At 43.7% G+C, this 21,381-nt stretch overlaps 1 protein-coding gene across 1 annotated transcript in view; it reads left to right on the forward strand.

The window, feature by feature from the left end:
* Cdk6 (cyclin dependent kinase 6) overlaps window positions 1-21,381 on the forward strand; it is a 188,943-nt gene that overhangs the window by 51,213 nt on the left and 116,349 nt on the right. Inside the window, exon 2 of the mRNA XM_051151995.1 lies at window positions 701-836. Coding sequence (XP_051007952.1) covers window positions 701-836 — 136 coding nt within the window. The remainder of the gene's footprint in view (window positions 1-700; window positions 837-21,381) is intronic.

Here is a 21,381-nt window from a genome sequence, read left to right on the forward strand (position 1 = left end):
GTTATAGCCACTATTCTATACAGTAGTTTCCCCGTATATCAGAACTTCGCATGGTATCCTATGAATACACGCAGCTTTAAGTTTTTTACAATGGTGATTCGGCGTGAGATTTAGAAAGATAAAGCCAAGAATGCCTGCCATTTCCAGGGCAATGATTTGGCTCATTAGGATGAGAAGTCTCTTTGGAATGTTTCTCCACAGTCCATCCTGGTGGCTTTCACAGCCATGGTTGTTCTAGGACACTTTTTTTTTTTTTTCCAGAGTCCACTGTCTCCAAAGAATGCTCAACTGGCCTCTGGTAACCCTCAACTTGTGAGCTAAGAGTTGTTAGAATTATTTTTGCCTGGGTTTAAAAGGTATTTCCATCAACACGTTCGACATAAAGACTTCATCAGTTAAGACACTCTGGGCAGATATGTTTGATCTCCGGTCATGTCGCTTAGTGACTGCTACTTGGATGGTCTGGCTTACACAGGCCCTCTGCTGAGCTTTGGTACCGATAAAGAAATAGCAGATCCCATCAGATATGATCACAAGGAGTGCCCCCAACTATGTGGTGGAATCTGGGGGGGGGGTACACATAAGACACATGGATTACTGCCTAGTTTATATTTTAGTATATTTTATTAATTTATTCATATTACATCTCAATTGGCTTGGTTTATTTTTAACCTACTCTTTCTGGTTTTCCCCCTTCTAGGTTGTTTGATGTGTGCACAGTGTCACGGACAGACAGAGAAACGAAACTTACACTAGTGTTTGAGCATGTAGATCAAGACTTGACCACTTACTTGGATAAAGTTCCCGAGCCCGGAGTACCCACAGAAACCATAAAGGTACCAAGAATCTTCTAGAGCAGCCACTGTCACAGCTTATGGAACACTAGCATTCTTCCATTGTGAAGCCGCTGGAATTGGTGTTTTTGAAAGTTAATGTATGGTTCAAAGTGTCAGCTCAGTAAAATGCTCAAAGAATGGAAGATAATCCAGCCCATCTACTGAGTGGGATTTTCAGAGAGTAGGGCTGTAGCCCACTTTAATTTTAGGGTCAGTTAAAAATGCACATTAAAATTCTTTAAAACTACTTATGTGTCTGTTAACTGGCCCTAAGCTTACAAAGCATGATGAAAGAGCTATAGCTCAGTCTCGCATGATGAAATAGCTATAGCTCAGTCTCTCCTGGTGCATCTTGGTCTTTAAGAGATACAATGCTAGACGTCGTTCAAAAGCACGTGGTACATTATAAGTACATGTTCAGTCTGAGGCATATACATAGTTTGCGAACATGAATGGTCATTTGGCTCTTTCTGTTTTGGTTTTTGTTGTTGTTGTTTTAGTCTAAATGACAAGTTCAAAGCTGATTAGGCATGCTTTCTGCCCTCCATGGTCAGCAGGCGGGGAAGTGTAGTGACTACAGACAAATTGTCTCTTCCTTTAAGTCTGACAGGAAAGCGGTGCCTGTTACTCTGCTCGCCTCCATTTTCGAGTTCACCGGTTCCATCTGTGCGTGTCTCCACAGAGTAAGAAAGGTCTTTCTGAGTGACAGTAGATGATGTCCCCAGATCCTGATGCGTTTAGACTGCAGCATAATAAATGAGCATCCATTGAGCTTAGGCTAATAAGAGTTCTCTGTTCCCCCTCCCACCTCGCTTTCATTAAAGAGTGTAATACATAGTGGTGATTGGAAACGCGCACGTTTTTTGTGCACGGTTAGAAGGACATGAAAAGCCTCTTAGATGTAGGGTTCCTGACCACCTGTTCTCGGTCCTGTACTCTGTAGCGTTGCATTCTATTCCTGAGACTCTTTTTCTTTTCCTTTGTGTACTTAATCTAAAAACTCCATGTTGTATCCACAGAGCAGGCTCAGTACTTTTCGCTCGCTCTGTTTTCTGAGCGTTATGAATAGGTTCCACTTCTTTTTAAAAATGGAGACAGGCGTTCTCTATGTGCCCTTGGCTGTCCTGGAACTCGCTCTGTAGACCAAGCTGGCCTCGAACTCACAACGATTTGCCTGTCTCTGCCTCCCAAGTGACAGATCACAGCTCTTCAGGTGGTCTGAATTCCCACCTCCGTCCCTTGTTCTTGTGGAGTTTCTCTTAGCCCTCTCAGGGACCAGCCAGATGTGTCTGATGTGGCTCTCACAGTTGGGTGTTGTCTCATTGGCCTTACAGTAGTTGTTACACATTCCACTTATTCGTTGTATTTTTTTTAACTCTTGTAATTATTTATGTATCTTATCTATTTAACCATGTGTACTGACTGACGTACATAATTTGTACACATAGGCACACAATAAATAAGACATGTTGCCAGGCTTCCTTCACACATAATTATTTCAACCAGTATATCAAATATAAATTACCACTGGCATTTTCTCATGTATGTTATTTTTCTGATGACATCAATTATTTCATGATACCTTTTTAAATATCAAAACAAATTAGCCATATATTTATAGTACTCATAGCTCCGGAGATTTTTTTTTCCCCCGAGCTTCACAATTCCTTCCGAGGTACCAGAGGATGGTGAATGAAGTCATTTGCAGAAGGATTTGTAGAATTAAAATGATTAAGACACAGTACTACCCTGGAGGCAGAGCTTGACTAGACAGGAATAGAAATGAAATGGCCTGGGAGATTCTTGGAAGTTTGTGGAATATTAAACGCAATAGGACGAAAAACAGGATGGGGACATGTGTACATGCATCCATGCCTATGTGTCTGTGTGTGTGTGTGTGTGTGTGTGTGTGTGTATAGGTGTGTATAGGTGTGTGTGCCAAGATGGGTACATGTGTGCGTGCATCCATGCATGTGTGCGTGTGTGTGTGTGTGTGTGTGTGTGTGTGTGTGTGTGTGTATGGGGACATGCATGCATGCATCCATGCATGTGTGCCTGTGTGTGTTTGTGTGTGTGTGTGTGTGTTAGGATGGGTACATGCGTGCGTGCATCCATGCACTTGTGCCTCTGTGTGTGCAGAAAGTCGGTTACCAAAAGGTTGAAATTGCCCTGGAAGCCAAATGGTGTCTACAGCCATCAGAATTAATGCCTCCGTAGATTAGCTGATAGGAGTGAGGGTGGGGCCAGGCCTATAGGTTGGGGTTAATAACGGCAAATGTTTGATGTTTAAGAATATTTGTATTTTCAACATAGTATATAACCACAACCAAGTGAAATTAATTTGTATATAAAGACAAATGTCTTTCATAAACTTTAAAGAGTAACTTATTGCTTTCATCCTTGATTTTTTTTTTTTTTTTTATTAAAAAGGTCTGAATTGATTGACTCTTCTTTTTTATTACTTAGTATGTTTCTAACCCTGATGTTGCAATGCTTTAGAAGGGTTGTCCTGACATGAAAATAAAATATACCTTCTAGGCTCACGTGTTTGGACACTCATTCAGGGGCTGGTAGGAACACTTAGGAGGATGGGGGCGTGGAAGAAGCGCATCTGTGGACTTCAGGCCTTACAGTTTACAAGGCACCTTCTTTTTTTTGTTTTGTTTTGTTTTGGTGATTGATTTCCTTTTAGGAATTGGACTCCTGCTTAACTGTGTTGTTGGTTGATGTTTTCAAGCATGGACATGGAGAACAGAAATATTTTGTTGTACAGATGTATTTATGCCAAGTCTGCCCTTGAGCTAGCTAGTGAGTGTTATTGTGTTGAGCGATTTATTGGGAACACGAAAATGGATTCTTTTCTATCGAGTGCTCTGTGGAATAAGAGTTTTCAGAATATACTGAAACACTGTTTGTTCAGTGTTTACTGTATTTAGGAATTTTCCTAGGTGAGTACTTTGCAAACACAAACGAGCTTACTCTCAGTGACCTTTGGAAAAAAAGGTGAAATGTGCATGGGGGTGGAGGGGTGGGGGAGACGGAGGGAGGGAGAGAGAGAGAGAGAGAGAGAGAGAGAGAGAGGGGGGGAGAGAGAGAGAAGGAGAGAGAGAGAGAATATGAGAATTGGGGGCAATTCCAAATACAAACAAGTAGCCTAACCCAGGCTTTTTGCACGTTGTAAGCAGGTATTCTCTAAAACAGTCATAGTATCTAGAAAGTTATAGACATTGTACTGACACCTTACATGTATTGAACATGCTATGTTGTCAAAAATAATTATAATCTGGAAAGTATTTTTAACATGAAATAGATACAAAACAGCCACACACAAAAATCAAGACAACAGCCATGTAAGGTGATTTAGTCCAAGGACTTTGTCTTCTACCATCTGCCCTTGCTGTGTTCCCACGGCAGACACTGTTTACCTGTTAGTTTGCCACCTATCGTCAGAATATTCCAGTGCATATTGGGGCTACTGAGTTATTAGGAAGTCAGGGCTTCGATAAGACTAGCATGTTCCATAGTGTCTGGAAGGGGACAAAACCTTTTTGCCTATCATTTAATCAACATACTTATTAGGAAACAGCTTATGGGGGACTAATAAATATGGTTTTTCATGTAACATTTTAGTTATTTTAAGTAACATTTGTTTTGAGACATTGAAAATTCATGAGGTTGGATGTAGTTGTGCAGGTTGATACTTAGGTCAGTTTGTGGAAGGCACCCTGCCCTCAAGGCATGGTCCTCCTGTCAGGCTTTGATAAAGTCAGTCACATGCTATGCCTGAACTGAACATCGTCCCCAAAAAGCTGTAACAAAATAATAATAACAATAACAATAATAATAATAATAATAATAATAATAGTAATAGTAATAGTAATAGTAATAATAAAAAAAGTAAGAGACTGGTCTTTCCAATATTTTTAAAGTGAAAATTTCTAGGTAAAATGGTCTGAGTCAAAAATACTGGTGTATAACCCTCACCTTGAAGGTTGGCCTGATGTTCTATACGCCCATCTGTTGTTGTCTGACGACATTTGCATGGAAGAATCCTGTTGACTGCTCTACCGTGAAAACAACAAATAGTTTGGTGACCTTGTTGACATGGCTGGCTTTCCTCTCCCTAATTCATACTGTTGTCTTTGCATCTGTGTAGCTGTGGTGTTCAGTTCTACCTTTCCTTTTCAACTTCATGTGTCCATCTGCCACTGAGTTACAAGGGGGTCAGAAGGAGTGTCAAAGCACTCGTTCACCGTACTCCTTAGTCCTGTGCAGTAAAGGGAACCATATGGCAGCATAGGGACAAGAGAGATTCCGCGTGAGGTGTTCTCGCCCGGAGCAGACCTTCAAGATGCCTGCTCTCTTGCACTGAACCACTTCTTGGACACTTGTGCTTGCCTGTGTATCAGCTTTCCTAGGATCTAGCCAGCGCCTCGGCTACCTTATAAACCCAGTGTTATTCCTTGCATAGTGTGCCCACGCAGCATATTTAATGAAATGGACGGTGTCATTTCATGTGAATAAAGCATGGAAGAAACAGATGAGACGCCTCTCTACAACAGGACAGAGTTCTTCCAAGGCCATACAGTTTCATGGAGTCATAGGATGAAAATGCTGGCTGTGCATCCCCATAATAAATTAATTAATTCTATGGGGCTGGAAAGAGCCAAACAAACCCAAGGCTCAAGGTTTATGTCTGTGTGGGTAATTTTCTCGCTGGATTAGATTTCTTTTTATCTTCAGTTGAGTGTTTGTTGTAGATTCTGTTGGTTTTACTGTTTTCAGCAAGAGATAAAATGTACTATTAGGTTTATTTTACAAAACCCAGACTTCAGAGACCAACACACACTCTTGATAGCACCTGTTTTCTGCCTCTGGGAAATAATCTGCTTTCGTGACTACTATCTGCTCTCAGTCAGTGTGGCTCTGATGTCAGGATGGAGTGCCCAAGGCTGAGTCATCCTTCTCTGCTTGACAGAATGCAAAGTGACTGGTCCCCTGTGCTGCAAATGAGAGTCGCTCAGATCTTCCTCTTCCACCCTTAAAGGAACCAAACCCTGGCCCCTCGCAGCTCCTGGTGGTCTCCACTTTGCCCGAATTACAGCAGGTGATTTGTCCTATCTTTGCAGAACACAGAATAAATTAACATGAAAATATCGCTTCTCAGAAAACAAGGCAGGCTTGAATGCCCGGTCACTGCTGGTCATTAACCATCTGCCACCAACACTCATACTGTTTATCACATTTGAAATTCAGAGCAGATGTTGCATAATAAGGTGATCCCAAAAACCAGGCAAGAAATTCAAAGAACAAGTACTCCACAATAATGATAAAGATTTGAGCCACTTTTTTTTTCCAATTTAATATTATGGCTAGATTAATTGACTGGGCTATGATTTTTTTAGCACTGCAGTCTGCACAGTACTATCCCCTCTACTTATGCAAATAATCTTTATAGTTAACATTTTAAAAGAAAATAAGTACATAATGAAAGTGCCTTATAAGTTGTTAGATTAAATTTCCTTGAATGAGCAAAAGGACATTTTATTAATGCTCTCTCTGGTGTAAGTGGCTTCGTAGGTAGGTAATGACGTTTCACCTTAAGACAGACACCTTGATTTGCTGTAGCTTCACTAACGATGACTTGCTGTAATTTAGGTGGGACATCCCAAGCCACGGTAGCTTCCCTGTTTATCTTTTTTATTGGTACTTAATACTCTATGGACCCTGCATCCTTTTCCCTTCGCAGTCTTCCACTTCCTCCCTTCCTCCCTGTATGACTGACTTCCCACCAGAGCCACTGGGAGCCTGTGTCCCTCATTTGGCATCTCTTGGCTCCGGTTCTACCTAGTCCTGCCCAGCTTCCTTGTGGTCCCCCAGCTTTAGGCTTTCTTTCCATCTTGAGTCCCAAGAAACCCAATTCAGTTCTATTGTCCTTCCATAGTCACGAATGTGGCATTTTGTGGAATTTGCTTTATCTCACTCACTAATGTACCCTCTACACGTTTGTGATGCTTTATAAAAAACAAAACAAAACAAAAAACCACGTGGATTATACTGTGTTTATTAGCTGTTGTGTTTCACAGGCGCTCTGTATTTTCAGAATAGATACCCTGGGGCGGGAATAAACCAGGGTGATCAAGAGCTTTCCTAGCCTCACAACAAAGGTACTGTGAGTTTGATGAAGACCATGGTCTATGTTAGGAAAAACTGGTTTTGATGGGAGCACTGCTGGCACCAGGCCCTCGAGCAGACTAGAAATGGTATCTTGCAGTTGAAGTCAATCTGTGTCAAGTTTTCTCTTGAGTTCAGGAGGAAACTAGGGTGAGCGAGCTTCAACAGCTACGGTCATTTGTACTCCTAACCCCATAAGCATGTGTCTAATGTATAGAGAGAAATGAACTTGTTAGTGTGTCTTTCTTCTTCCTCCTAGAAAATCTCCTTTGGTCCTCCTCACATCAAAACATCCATAGCACACTTTCTAGTGTCTTTAGCTCCGAATGGAAACTTGCAGTAACATAAGAAACTTCGTTAAGGGGAGCATTTTTAGATAATCTAGGATCCTCACAGAAACACATGCTTATGCAAATTTCCACATCTTTGTGGTAGCTAAAAATACATGGATGGGAAGAAGATAAAATTATTCAAATATGTTATACTCTAATTAGAAGCTATAAAGAAGTTATTTGGTAGTTTGATTTCCCTCTACCCACCCAGCATACACACAAACAGGAAATACAAGTTTAAAAAAAGTCACTTTCTAAAGGTACAGTAAGACTCACTCATTGAAGTAAAGGCTGACTCATCAGACAAATGACACTTAGATTAAACCAATAGCAGATAAACTGGACTCTCTTGAGAAAATGCATGGCTTCATGCTAACCCTACTCTTTTCTTCCTTAACTACACCTTCATTTCCTGTTGCCATGCAGTCCGGACTGCTCTCCCACCGGCTCTGTATATACAGAATTGGCAGTAGAACAACTCTAGTCAGAGGGTCCAGGGCAGACAGCTCAGCCGGCCAGGTGCTTGCTGCACCAACAACATGAGGAACTAGAGTTCGGTTCTCAGTGTCCGCCCAGAAAAACCAGGTGTGGTGTCATGCATTTGTCATCCCAGTGCTGCAGAGGCAAGCAACAAGAGGACCCCTGGGGGCCTGCTTGCTGGTCAGCCTAGAACAGTTGGTGAGCAGGTTCCATTGAGAGGCCAAAAGAGAAAAAGTAGATGGGTTCTTCAGGAGTGACACCCAGGGTTTCTCTCTGGCTTATATACACCTACACATTGCACGTGCGCATGCACGCATGCACGCACGCCTGCCTGCCTGCACTACCGGCAGCAGCCCGCCATGCACACACAAACCTGCCAGGAACTGTCTCTTCCAGCTAAGCCTTCCTCAAACCTCAGCACCAGTCTTGATGCCTTGCTTCCCGTCGCAGCCTTCATGTAGTCTGTCAGAAAGTGCCTCATTTTTATTCTCGAAAGTCAGTCCCCAGTCTAACTTCCTAATAACCCATCAGACAAGATTGCTGGCTCAGCATCCCACTTCTGCTGCTGCCCTTTTGTGAACCACCCTCTTACAGGAGTCTTTAAAGCTCACATAACACTCAGTGTCTTCCCCAACTGCAAACTCATCTCCAAGTGGTTTCCCATGGTCTACAGAGTAATGGCCTGTTGGTCTGGGGCCTTATAACTTGTCCCTTGTCATTGTCCATTGTCTTTGAATCATGCTGGCCTTCTGAGTGCGTGTACTTCCGGTTCGTTCAGTTTGGAAGGCTTTGCATCTCACAGGCCATCCCGGCTCTGACCTCCTTACTTTGCCTTCTTCGTCGCACTTCCTTGAAGTTCTCTGCTACTTTTGTGTGTGTTTGTTACTTCTACCAAGGAGGAGAGACTTGAAGTCATACTCTGTTGCGGTATTTTCCAGGGTCAACATCCCTCCCAGAGCATGCGGTCATGCTTTTACAACTCTAGGTCTTTACCTTGTAGTTGACTTTGAAATGTGCTGCAGTTATCCCCGTGATGCAAGCGAGGAAACTGGGGGCTGGAGAGATGGCTCAGTGGTTAAGAGCACCTGCTGCTCTTCCAGAGGACCTGAGTTCAAGTCCCAGCCTCTGTATCAGGTGATTCACAACATCTGTAATTCAACAGGAGGCCAGGAGTGGGGATTCCCTCTCCCTCTTCTGGCATCCACCCCCACATACACATGGCATACACTTATAGGACACATATACGTGCCTGGGTAAATAATAAAAAGGAGTTAAATTTTTCATTTTTAAGTGAGGGAACTGTGTTGTAATGGGAATACTTTTTAAAATGTGAAATAGAAAATTCTAGAGGATATCATATCTCACCGTCGGCTTTGGTCCCTTGCTGTAAATGCTTTGTGGTGGGTGTGGTCCCTGGGATTATGGCTCATAGCTTGGATAAGACATGAAACCAGTAACTGATCAGTCATGGAGTTGGAAATTTTTTCTTCTTTCTTTTATATGGGATGGACTTAAATTGCAAAACCTGTTTGGACTTCTGTTAAACCATTTTTATGATGAAATCTACTGATGAAATCAGACCTCATTCTCAGTTTTTTAGAAGCTTGTATTTATCAGATAATCAATTCTTTTACACTAATTTTTAAACTTAAAAGTTGTTTTCTCTGTGTTAACTATTGTATGGGAAGGGTTTGCCTGTCTCCCTCATAAAAAGTAGGAGCTTCAAAGGGATAAATTACTTTAAAATTTATTAAATAAACTATGCTACACATTATTAGTTTGTATGCATATAATTTTACCCCCAAGTTCAGATGCCCCTCTGCATTGGGGAATTAGAGAGGCTCTGCTGTGTTAAACAGCCACCAACAGCTTGCTGTGTTCTCACCACTGAATTTTCGGTCAGTGACGTTATTCGGATCACAGATGCTCTTCTTATCTGAGAGAGTGTCTTAGTCTTCCTTCGTAAACAGAATAGGAAGGAATAATCTGTCCTCGTTTTTTCTTTTTTCCTTTTTTTTTTTTTTTTAATTTTTGTTTTGCTGTTAAGAAAATAATTATTGCTCCAGGTGACTATATGTTGAATGAATACGTTGGCTCATATAATAGAGCATTGCAGCCCTCACAGTGCCAGTTAGGAGATCAGAGTCTGCAGCACCCAACCCCTGCCACCCTGTTTGTTTGTTTGTTTTTGTTTTTGTTTTTCTTCCCCATCTTCACCCTTTGGAGCAAAACCCTCCTGGAAGACTAGTTCCATGGACGTGTCCCTCTCAGGAGAAGGGTTTGATTGAGTTTGGATTTCTGTACTTAAAGCAGGGACACCATGCCAAGTGTCTGCACACTGTCACATTCGAAGTCCTCGGTAGTGGAAGAGAAAACGCAGAGTGTTAGGTATAATCACGCCGAACTCTCCAGCTTTTGAAAACTCTGGCACCCCCCATACTGCAGTGAACTTGGTATGGATACATGATGCCCAAGAGAGTTTTTCAAAGAGGAATCTCTACCTATGATACGGGGTTGGTGATGGCTGGAGTAAACAGTGGGTTCTGTTTATCCAGTTGTTCACCCCTGTGCTGTTTCCTCAAGTCTGGTCTGTAAATCACCTGTACCTCGCCGTCTGGGGTGGTCTCCTGTAAAATGATAAACCTGTCCTAACTGACCTGCCCTTTCCAAACATGAGCCCCCCAGAGGGGAGGGAGTGTCTGAGGAATGCCCGCTGGTGGTCTGTGGACACTGCTGTTTAAGAAAGACTCCCTTGCACAGCTGAGGGTAAGAAACATCTTCGTTTTGTTCTGACAGGGCTCTAACCTTAGTAGTGTTTGCTTTGCCTGGGCACGGGAGCACCAGATGAGGAGGCTATTCAGATTGCATGGCAGCTTTTCTTTGTGTTTCTGGCGCACAAGGCAGAAGGAATGTGAGCTCAAGTTCAGTGAGGCTGCTTAGGAAGACCCTGAGAAAGAAGAAACAACAGGATGGAAGGATCTAAGGTGAAGTCAGGCGTGGCATCACTGAAGTTGCCTGTGTGCCGGAAGCTGGTTTAAAAACCCTAGATTTTTACTCCTTAGGATGTTCTCTTAGGGGGCTGGAGAGATGGCTCAGAGGTTAAGAGCACTGTCTGTTCTTCCAAAGGTCTTGAGTTCAATTCCCAGCAACCACATGGTGGCTCACAACCATCTACAGTGAGATCTGGTGCCCTCTTCTGGCGTACAGGCACCCATACAGGCAGAATCGTGTATAAATAATAAATAAATAAATAAATACATTTTAAAAACAAGATAGATTACAACCTTTTTAAAAAAGATGTTCTGTTAGGAGGCCATTAACTCATTAGTAGGAAATAAAAATTAAGGGACGCTTAGAAGAATGAAACTTTCAAACTAAAGGTTCATTTCTCTCTTTTTTTCCCACCTCTGCCTCGCAAGTGTTAGGATTAAAGGTGTGTGTTACCACGCTCAGCTGCTAATTAAGGCATACATCATGATGTGATCTTTGGAAGATACTTTTGTTTCATGCATATTCATGTTTTTACAGTTCCGTGGTTGTGTATTAGAAAACCATGACTATATTTGCAAGGACTGGTCAGAATTCTTGGTCCCTACTCACATCCCTGTAGTAAGGAACCGAAACCATGTTAAATGTTAGGTGAGCCATTGTCACGGGTTTTAATGATGGCATCAGTGTGGCCGAATACAGTCAGTGCATTTGAAGCTGCTGTCTTAGAAACCATGATACCCAGATTTGGTTGTCTCCGCTTTGATTCAAGGCCTCTAACAAATGTGACTTTTTAGTCATCTTACTGATTTTATATTGACCATTGTTCACATCTAGCCCTGATGATACTTGTCAAGTTTTTCCTTTTTTTGGACAAAAGGATGTTTAAAAAAACAAAAACAAAAAACCAAAACCAAAACCCGTTCTCCTCAAGCATAGTCACAATGCGTTCAGATTAGAAAGCTGAAGCAACGTCGGTGAGACGGAGAACTGGCAGGCTGAAGAGGTTTCACTATGAATTAAATCTGGGAATGTCAACACTGAAGGTCAGGTCTGTGTCTGGTGCAGTATAGGTCGATCTGGAAGCCATTACCCTCAATTTAAGGTGCTCTGTGAATATGGAATGTGCGTTGAACATCGAAACACTTGGCGCTGAGCACCTCCTCTCACTGGTAATAGGAAAGCTTTGCGCTGAAAACGTCACTCTCACTGACCTGTGGTGTTTGCGGAAATGAAAACGGTATAAAAGCCGCAGGTGCGGGCCCTGTTTGGCTTCTTTTGCCTTTTCCCGTTTGCCAAAATGTATTCCTGGTCAGGAGGTGAAGAACAAAGGTGGAAGAAGCATGTTGGTGATTGCGGAAGGAAAAACAGTCGATTGGTTCCCATTAGAAGAAAAAAAGAAGAAGAAGAAGAAAAAAGATTTGTGGACTAGCAGCAACCCTTCTCTCAAAGGCGCCTTGCAAAAAGTATTTGTGGGGTCATAAATGCATGAAACATTATGATTAATAACTCTTAATTCTCCCCATTAAAATGATGGCATGCATCACAGCAGTTTACCTTCTAAATCCCAAGCTCTGTCATATGTATTTCAACCCGATATTAAAGGCAGGCTGGGTGACGTCTGTACTACAAAACTATAGGGATCCAAATAAGCAACACAAAAGGACATAAATAGTGGGTTTGTCATTGATTGTATCTGTTCTAAATGTTGCCGCTGTGCGACAATCTGTGATAGGCATCGCTCATCCGCGCCCTAAGATCTTAATCAAGACACTTAGGACCATGAAAGGAAGGAAATATAAATTACATCGGCGTGAACTAAGAAATGGATGCATTTTGGTGTCCTCCTGGGGGGTCACACCCTAACAGAAAGGACCTCTTTCCTGCCTTGCTTCATCCATGGCTTTCGTCACCAGGGTTTCACGGAACTTAGTATATAATTTATCGCTATGTCCTGTAATTAACATATGGTTTGTGTTATTGATTTCTCGGGTTTCAAAGTGAAATAAATTGAGCTTTCTTCCACTTTTAGGATATACAGTTTTTTTTTTTTTTTTAAGGAACTCTAAACAAAGACACACATTATTTGTAAGTTAGAGAACAGCGGCCAGAAAGCAGAAAATTAGGAGTGAGTCCTGGGTCGAATAATGGGGGTACTGTTCAGAGGTAGCCCTGGACAGCAGGAAGGGCTCTTTAGAAAAGACACAGCTGAGTTTGCTTGTAAATTTTGCTAGAAACAGGCCTGATTTACCATCAGTTAGTGCTGGTTCGGAGGCAGTGCTTTCAGCTGTGGATTTGAAGCAAGTCCCTTCATTAATGATTTATAGCACTACACGTTATCTAGTTTGGAAAGATAAGGGACTATTATTGGATTACAACTTGTTCTTTTTAATGTGTAGAACATCTCAGCAAATATTTATTAGATTTTGGTGTAGAGTTTGCTGTGATATTTACAAGACTATATCACAGAAGCCAGGCTTAGAGACTCAGCTGTTAGTCTCCGTACTTGGGAGGCAGAGGCAGGTGGATCTCTGTGAGTTCAAGTGAGATCAACCTAGTCCACAGAGTGAGTTCCAGGACAGTCAGAACTACATAGTGAGATCCTGTCTCAAGAAAACAAAACAACACACACACATATTCAGAGATTAGAAAAAATATACATAATACTGCTTTTTCGAGAGAGAGTTTCTCTGTGTAGCCTTGGCTGTCCAGCACTCGCTATGTAGACCAGGCTGGCCTTGAGCTCACAGAGATCCACCTTCCTCTGCCTGCCCAAGTGCTGGGATTACAGGCATATGCCACCGTGCCTGGCTTAGAAACAATTTTTAATTTATAATATTACATATAAAAATAAAACGTAAACAATTATTTACACAAAGTATAGAAAAAGTTTAATATCCTTAATATGGAAAAAGCTTTTACAGAGTAATAAACACTTAACCAGTTTAGATATTATCTAAGGAATATGTGCATTCATCAAGACCTACATAGTCACAGAATAAGTGCAAGGTTTGGGTTTGTGGGAGACGCTTGTTGAGAGTTAGAATGTACTATAAGAGACGATTAGGTTAGATTACAAGACTTTAAACAGAATGAATGTACCACCACATTTCTCGAGGTTTCCTGCAAAACCTTCCTTGTAAAGAATAATTATCTAAAGAAAGGCAAGATACAAATTATATAGGTAGCACATTCTCAGCCTGAAAATATATTTTTAATGCTTATTATGTTTTAAATACTCGCAAGAAGCATACTAAAATACTAATGTGGATCTCTGTTGGCACACGATGTGTTGTTTATATTTGCGATCTACTGCTATATTAGACCGGGTGAAATTCCTAGGAACAGCCTACTGTTATCATTCAACCAAATGATCTTTTAATACGTATTTAGCTGGTAATGTTCTCAGTTACAGAGTAAATGTTCTCACTTGTTAATCTTTCCTTTGTACCTAGTGACACCCCATTACTTCCTCTTTTAGGCAGCACAATAGGCTAGGCCTTATAAGATAATGCGTGTGTGTGTATGGAAGAAGTATTGTGTGCATGGCCACGGGTAATGATCTTGGTAAAATAGACTTCCCATGTTCCTCCCAGTGTTGGGCTGTGAGTCTCTGCATCTGTTTCCGTCAGCTGCTAGGTGAAGCCTCTTAGAGGACAGTTATGCTAGGCTCCTGTCTCCCAGCAAAGCAAAATATGGTTAACAGTGTCGGTGGTTGGCTCTCTCCCATATGATGGATCTCATGTTGAGCCAGAACTGGAGGGGTCAAGGACACCACAAGAAAACCTACAGACTCAACTAACCTGGGCCCACAGGAACTCAGAGAGATGGAACCACCAACCAAAGAGCACGCATGGGTTGGATCTAGGCCCCCTGCACATATGTAGCAGATGGGAGGCTTGGTCATCATGTAGGTCTCCTAACAGTTGGAGCTGGGACAGTCTCTGACTCTGTTGCCTGCCTGTGCATCCCTTCCTTCTATCTTGTCCGCCTTGTCTGGCCTCAGTAGGAAAAGAAGCACTCAGTCCTGCTTCACCTTGCTGTTTTTACTTAAATCAGCTTTGAGAGTTCCTTTAACATGGCTCAGCGATTAAGAGCACTGGTTGCTCTCTAGAGGTCCTGAGTTCAATTCCCAGCAGCCACACGATGGCTCACAACCATATATAATGAGATGTGGTGCCCTCTTGTGGCATGCGGGCACACATGCAGTACAGAACACTGTACAGTAATAAATAGATAAATCTTAAACATTAAAAACACAATCTCATAGTGATTATATTATGTTGAGTGAAGACCTTTTAAAAAGGAGGTGTGTGCACGTCTGTGGCTGCTGAAAACCACTCCATGCTACCCACAGTCACAGTTTGCCCAGACAATGACATGTCTGCACACTGCCACGAGCTACCCAACAGCAGCCTACTCTAATTCTCAGTTGTAGGTAAAGTCATGCCAACTGAAGAAGCTACATAGATGTGCATTATTTTTAGTGGGAGAGTTTGTTTGTTTTGAGGGAAGAGTGTTATTTGAAAGTCTGTTGTCACTTCCTATTATGGTTTACTGAGCATGTGAGCCACTGTGGATGACAACTAACGTGAACTTCCGGGGATGTGTCACTTACCGAATTATCGATACCACAGCTTTTGTAGTCTCTGACTTGCACTTCGAAACCTGGTACCACCAAGCACAGTTACCCCGAGCCAAGTGTACAGGTTGCGTTCTCAGTTAGCCTGTGAGCTCCTCAGCAGTCAAGGTGGACGTGCTTAGGATGCCCACAGCAAGCCCTGCTAGTCACTTACTTACTAGCTGAAGGGAAGGCCCAGTCCGCTGGGCAGAAATCACTGAGCTTCCTTCCCTCAGTCAGAAGAACCAGTCCCCGCTTTTAGGGAACTGGCAAGCGTGTGGCCAGGGCAAGTGGACGTGTTCCCTCTGTTTGGCTTGCCTTGGGAAGGTCCTGACAAAGGTCTCCATTCTTCTTGTTCTGACAAGAGGTGTGATGAAGCGCCAAGTAGGACTGTCAGGTCTGGAAAAGCACCATGTCCAGCTGCTTGCTGAAGCACCTTTCCAAAGGAAAGTCATGGCTCCCTATCGCACCAATTGAACATATGAGTGCTCACATAGCCTTTGACAAGCCGTGTGGCACTGAGCTGAGAGAAAGGCTGTAGAGATATCCTATTCTGTTGAAAAGGTAACACTTCTGAAGAGTATCTGTGTGACAAAACTCCATATGTAGAGTCATTTTGCCACTACTGGCATTTTTTTAATTAGACACTAATAGTCTGGAAAAGTTGAGGTTAGTCGGCAACGTAAGCTGCAGGTTAATTCATAAATGCAGGTAGTGTTTTACCTAGTGAGAGAGCATCCATTTGGGGAAGGCTCCATCGGGTCCCACAGTGGGGGGTGAGCTGACCTCTCTAGAAGTGTGGACATCTTGCTGCCCTGCACTCCCCCCCCCCCCCCCCCCCGCTCCACAGTGGACCTTTGTGGCCATTGGAACCTATTGCAGAGCCACTACAGAGGCTACAGGCATTGCTGCAGACCTGAAGAGGTTTACGAAGTGGACTCTGAGACAGGCACCTTCAGAGGGAACAGCTGAAGTTGAATGGGTTTTCTATGAATTAATGCTTCCATATTGGTGTTGAGCAGAAAGTCTGAGCATGCTTTGGGCTGCAATGTTTGGACTTCCATTAAAGCATTACTTCGTTGTGGGAAAGCAGGGATCCTTGCAGACTTTATTGGCAGCAAGCATGAAAAGGGGTTCAGGTTGCATCATTTAGTGTATTTTAGAAATGTGTTTGCTTAAGAGATTCACGATTCCATTTCCATGGCTTCTCCCTTTGCGCCCCCCCCCCCCAACGCTGTGCCTCAATTCGGAGTTACAAGTGTTCCTGGCATCCCTAAGCTCGGTAGCTATCTCACAAGTTTCACTTACAGAAATAACAGCCCCTTCACTAGTTACTCCCGACGCCTTCATCCGGCGGAGTCCGCTCTGCCCCTGGTCTTGTGCTTCTTGGCTGGGTGAGTTTGGAGAATGTTGCTGTTCCATTTATCGATGGAAAGATGACTGCCTGTCCCTGAAACAAACTCTTTGTGGCCAAAAGCATGACCACCCCCCAAAGCCATCACTCAAGCATTGGCTTAGAAAAGTCTCCCCCCTTGAAACTGGAAACACACCTTTTGCTAAAGAGTGTCTGGCAACCCTGGCTTGCTGCATTCTCTGCTCTCTGCCCCCCCACCCCCCGAAATCTGGTTTATCCTGCATGCATACCTGCCCCCCTCCCAGACTCTGGTTTATCCTTCATGCACACCTGTCCCCCAGACTCCAGTTTATCCTGTGTGCACTCCTGCCACCCCTTGAGAGTCTGGTTTATCCTGTGTGCACACCACCTTTCCCCTCTCCCCTCAAGAGTCCAGTTTATCCTGCATGCACATCAACCCCCCCCCGACTCTGATTTATCCTGTGTGCACATCTGCCCCCCCCCCAGACTCTGGTTTATCCTGCATGCACACTTGCCCCCCCACCCTCCCCTGAGACTCTGGTTTATCCTGCATGCACACCTGCCCCCCTCCCTCAAAAGTCTGGTTTATCCTGCATGCACACCTGCCCCACCCTCCCCCCAGACTCTGGTTTACCTTGCATGCATACTTGCACCGTGTGAGAGGCCCAAGTTGCCATGGACTCCCTATGCCATGGAGCACGTTCTGGTCAACTCTCCCACGTTAAAAGCTCCAATGGGAGAAAAGGTAAGCTCAGCGTACTACTTCAGAGCATCCAAACTTCCTACCACGCCATGCTGAGCCACAGAATGGCTGCCCTTTGTAAATGCCCTCGGAGTTTCCTAACTGTGGTAGAGAAGGGCCTACCAGAATGATTTTCCCATCTTAAGCCTGACTTGGATGCTGTACACAGGCTCATGGACTTAGGTAACTTATCTGCCTAGTGCTCCACACCCCACCCCACAGGATCTCACCATGTAGCCCAGGCTGGCCAGGAACCTGTCATATCCATTAGGCTGATAGGTTGCAGAGATCCCCCTGCCTCTGCTGCCTAAATGCTTAGACTAAAGGTGTGTGCAACCCAAAATGGTTTTTATGCCAACTTTTTTCTTTCTTTCGAAGTGTGCATTTACATGCTTGTATGTGCTGAAACCAGCCAGGCCTGATCCATAGCAGAGCCAGTGTTTTAAGTGATGACAAGCCAAGGTTGGTTCTTGATTATGTTAAGAGAGAAAAGCACCTCTTGCCAAAATTGGGGCATATTCCCCAACCCTGCAGACTCTGGCAGGCAATTAATGAGCTTGAACTGAAGGTTCTTTTGTGTGTGTGTGCTTGTGTGTGCACTTGTACGTGGGAGAAAGAGTGAAAGAGATAGCCATGCATAGAATTCTAAACCAGCACTGTAGCTGTTAGCTGGAGGCTTCCAAGCCTTTCTGGGCTTGGAGGCCTTGACGGGTCCTCTTGCCTGAGTGATGCTCCATCCTAACACACACCTTAGGAGTCCTTACGGGAGGTGTGCTTGCTGCGTTTGAATTACTTTGGAGAGTGGAGCAATAAATGGTCGTATATTAACTCCTAGCAAATGCCACCTCTTTGGTTTTGAATCGGTTTACAGAGCATTTTCTTCCTGGTTTGTACGCACCGCATTGTTTCAGCTCCTCTCATCACTGACCAGCTGGCTCATTGGTGAATAGAGCTGCGGGCCCCTCGCCATGTTTCATGTGAGGTCTTGGCTGGGTGGCAAACCGGCAGCCTGTAGCCAGTGTCAGCAATTCAGGAGGAATTGGCACAGCAGTGTCCCCATTAATTTCTGTTTGTCACATGCTGTCATGCAAGTTACACCAGAGAGGAAATGACCGTTAAAAAAAAAAAAAAAAAGGGGACCCTTGTGGCACTGGGTCCCCTCCAGACGTCCCTGAGGTTAAGCAAGTGGGTACAATTAGTTCTACAGAGACAGCTGCAGGGAACGAAAAGCCTCAACCAGGCCCCACAGCAACGTGTCTGTCCTCTTAGCAAGGAGTGTTAGTTATCAACATCTGCCATATTTTAACCCTTCAAAGGAACCAGTAAATTAAGGGAGTTATTATCCCACGCTCCTCTGATCGTTAGCGATCATAATGCCTTGGGAAATTACCACAGCGCTGCCGCCTTGGTGGCAGATTTTGTCTTTGGGGGATGGTTTCTGTGTTTTTGTTGGGAGCAGAGGAAAGTGGTGGGGCACAGGGTGAGGGAAGCTGAGGGGCACTTTCATCTGTGGTGATTGACTGCCACACGGAAGTGGACTCCAGCAGCAGTTAAACTCTTCGAGCAGGACTTGTTAAAACCAGTGGGCTCCAGGCAGCTTCCGGTTCCACAAAGGTCTGTCCTGCTTGACTGTCAGCCCGTCTTCACCAGGATCTGCTGTGAGAGCTGTGGAAAATGAAAACCAGTTTCAGAGGAGAAAAAGGCTGTTGAAGAGGAGAAAAAGAAACCCTAAGATAAATGGCAGCTTCCCGAAACACTGCTGCTGTGTTTCTAAAGATGGAAACGCTTAAGCTGCTGTGAGCCAGGTACAGTCCTGAGCGGCCTCTGTGTGCGCGTATCCTGTGCTTGCAGTAGACCTGTCTGAGGAAGTCTGCTTGCTGGCACAGAGGAACGCATGAATGACATGTGCGACATTGTTAGAACGCATCCATTAGATCTAACCATTCAAGTCTCCAGAGGAGAAGGGGCAAGGGTGGTTTCTGGCCATATGTTAACTCCATGAGGAAATGGTGTCGTAATTGTGAATTGAGAACTTTTTCTACAGAAGCGACACCGTTGGCCAGGGAGGATGCCCATGACAGAAGTTCTTTTAAAAGAGCAAATCCATAGGGCTGTTTATCGACTGATTGCATTAGAAGGAGAAAGAGAACTCCCCGGACTTGTCCTCTGACCTCATCCTCTGGCCTCCACACATACCTCCATGGCATGCTTGCATGCATACACCAGAAACAATTTAATTTAATTCTATATAAAGAATCAGTGTGATCACCAAACAAAAAGAGCCCAGGGTGTGCTTTGTCGGGGATGGATGTCAAAGCTGTTCTCCTCCTGTGGCCTCACCTAGTCCAAGACCCTCATCTTAGAGGCCAGAAATCAGAAGCCTGGTGGCTAATCAGAGCAAAAGCAGACTGACAGAAGGAAGCAGGAAGGACCCTCGGACCTGGAGACAGGCAGCCTCTGTAGTCAGTGAGCAGCAGGGTGCCCTTCTGCAGCAGCAGTTCTACTTGGCTCTGTGAAATAAGACTCACTAATTTCTGAAAACAATCTTACTGTCCAGTTCTACCTAATGACATGTAATTTTGGCATTAAATATTAGGCTTAATTTTAACATCAATGTATGGATTTGGAGAATCTTGGAGGGAATTTAAAATCCTTAAGCATTAGACCACAAAGGAAAGTCATTAAATGTATGCAGATATACTCTCAGCGTGTATATGCTGCATTCTTAATTAAGGGATCTCTTCTTGTCCTGTCGATGGGTGGAACACATGGCAATTTTTCTATTACTCATGTCATTAATCCCTGATTGTAGAAGGATAAGCAGTAATTGACTTTGAAGAATCCGAGCTTAGGTGCACATTAAAGCATGCCGTTTAATACACCAATAAATGTCACAATCTGATGTTCAGAAGTAGATTTATATACCATAAAACTGGATTCTTATTGCAGTGAAATACGAAAACAGACAGAAAATAAATGTCATACTTTCTCGGTGTTTAAATAGGATGGTCTTCTCAGGATTCTTGCCTAGGTCTGATGTTAAGATCTGTCCAAAACTGTCCAGCTTCAGAGGAAACCCCAACCTGAAGACTGTGTGGCCTGGAGAGGAACCAGATGATCGGAAACAGCCACAGGAGAGAAGGTGGCCACTGAGGGACAGTGATGAGCCTGGACGTTGTGGGAAGTCCCCCAGGGCGTGACTAACAACAGTGGCATTCAGAACGATAGCATAAGTCATGGCGAGCCGCTTCAGTCGTTGAGCGTCCGTACGGAACGCCATAAAACTTCTCCTAGTTTTGGCAGTAATTAATAGGGACTGCATTGCACAAAATGGCTTTTTTTTTCCTCCCATTGAAAACACTTGTGTTCAAACATGTCGGCGCAGAACTCTTTTCTAGGATTCATTACATTTATAATTGCTGAGTTCTCATGGGAAACGGTGGTTTCTCGTTTTAAGTCCTGAAGTTTCGACGGGATTTGATGTAGCGTTTCTCTTTACTTCAAGTTCCAGTGACTCACTGCATTCTTTTCCCCAGAACTTATCCTCTGTTTACCCTCAGAGCTTGCTCTCATGTAGACACAAGCCTCCAAATCAGTAAGCGTGGCTACTTTCATGAGCACCGGAAGGCTTTGCCCTCTCTGATGCCACTGGAAGACGTCCTGTCTGCAAGCTGAAGTAAAACTAATGCTTCTTACACATGTATCTCTGGATATGACTTTTTAAGTTGTGAGGGAATCTTCGCACTCAGATACTCTCTTGCGGTTGGATTGTAGTACGATGCTAGCTTTGCGGATAGAAGCATCTGATATTAATCACTAATTAATGGCTTGCC

Source organism: Acomys russatus, chromosome 10, assembly GCF_903995435.1.
Source record: "Acomys russatus chromosome 10, mAcoRus1.1, whole genome shotgun sequence".
Classification (NCBI taxonomy): Eukaryota; Metazoa; Chordata; class Mammalia; order Rodentia; family Muridae; genus Acomys; species Acomys russatus.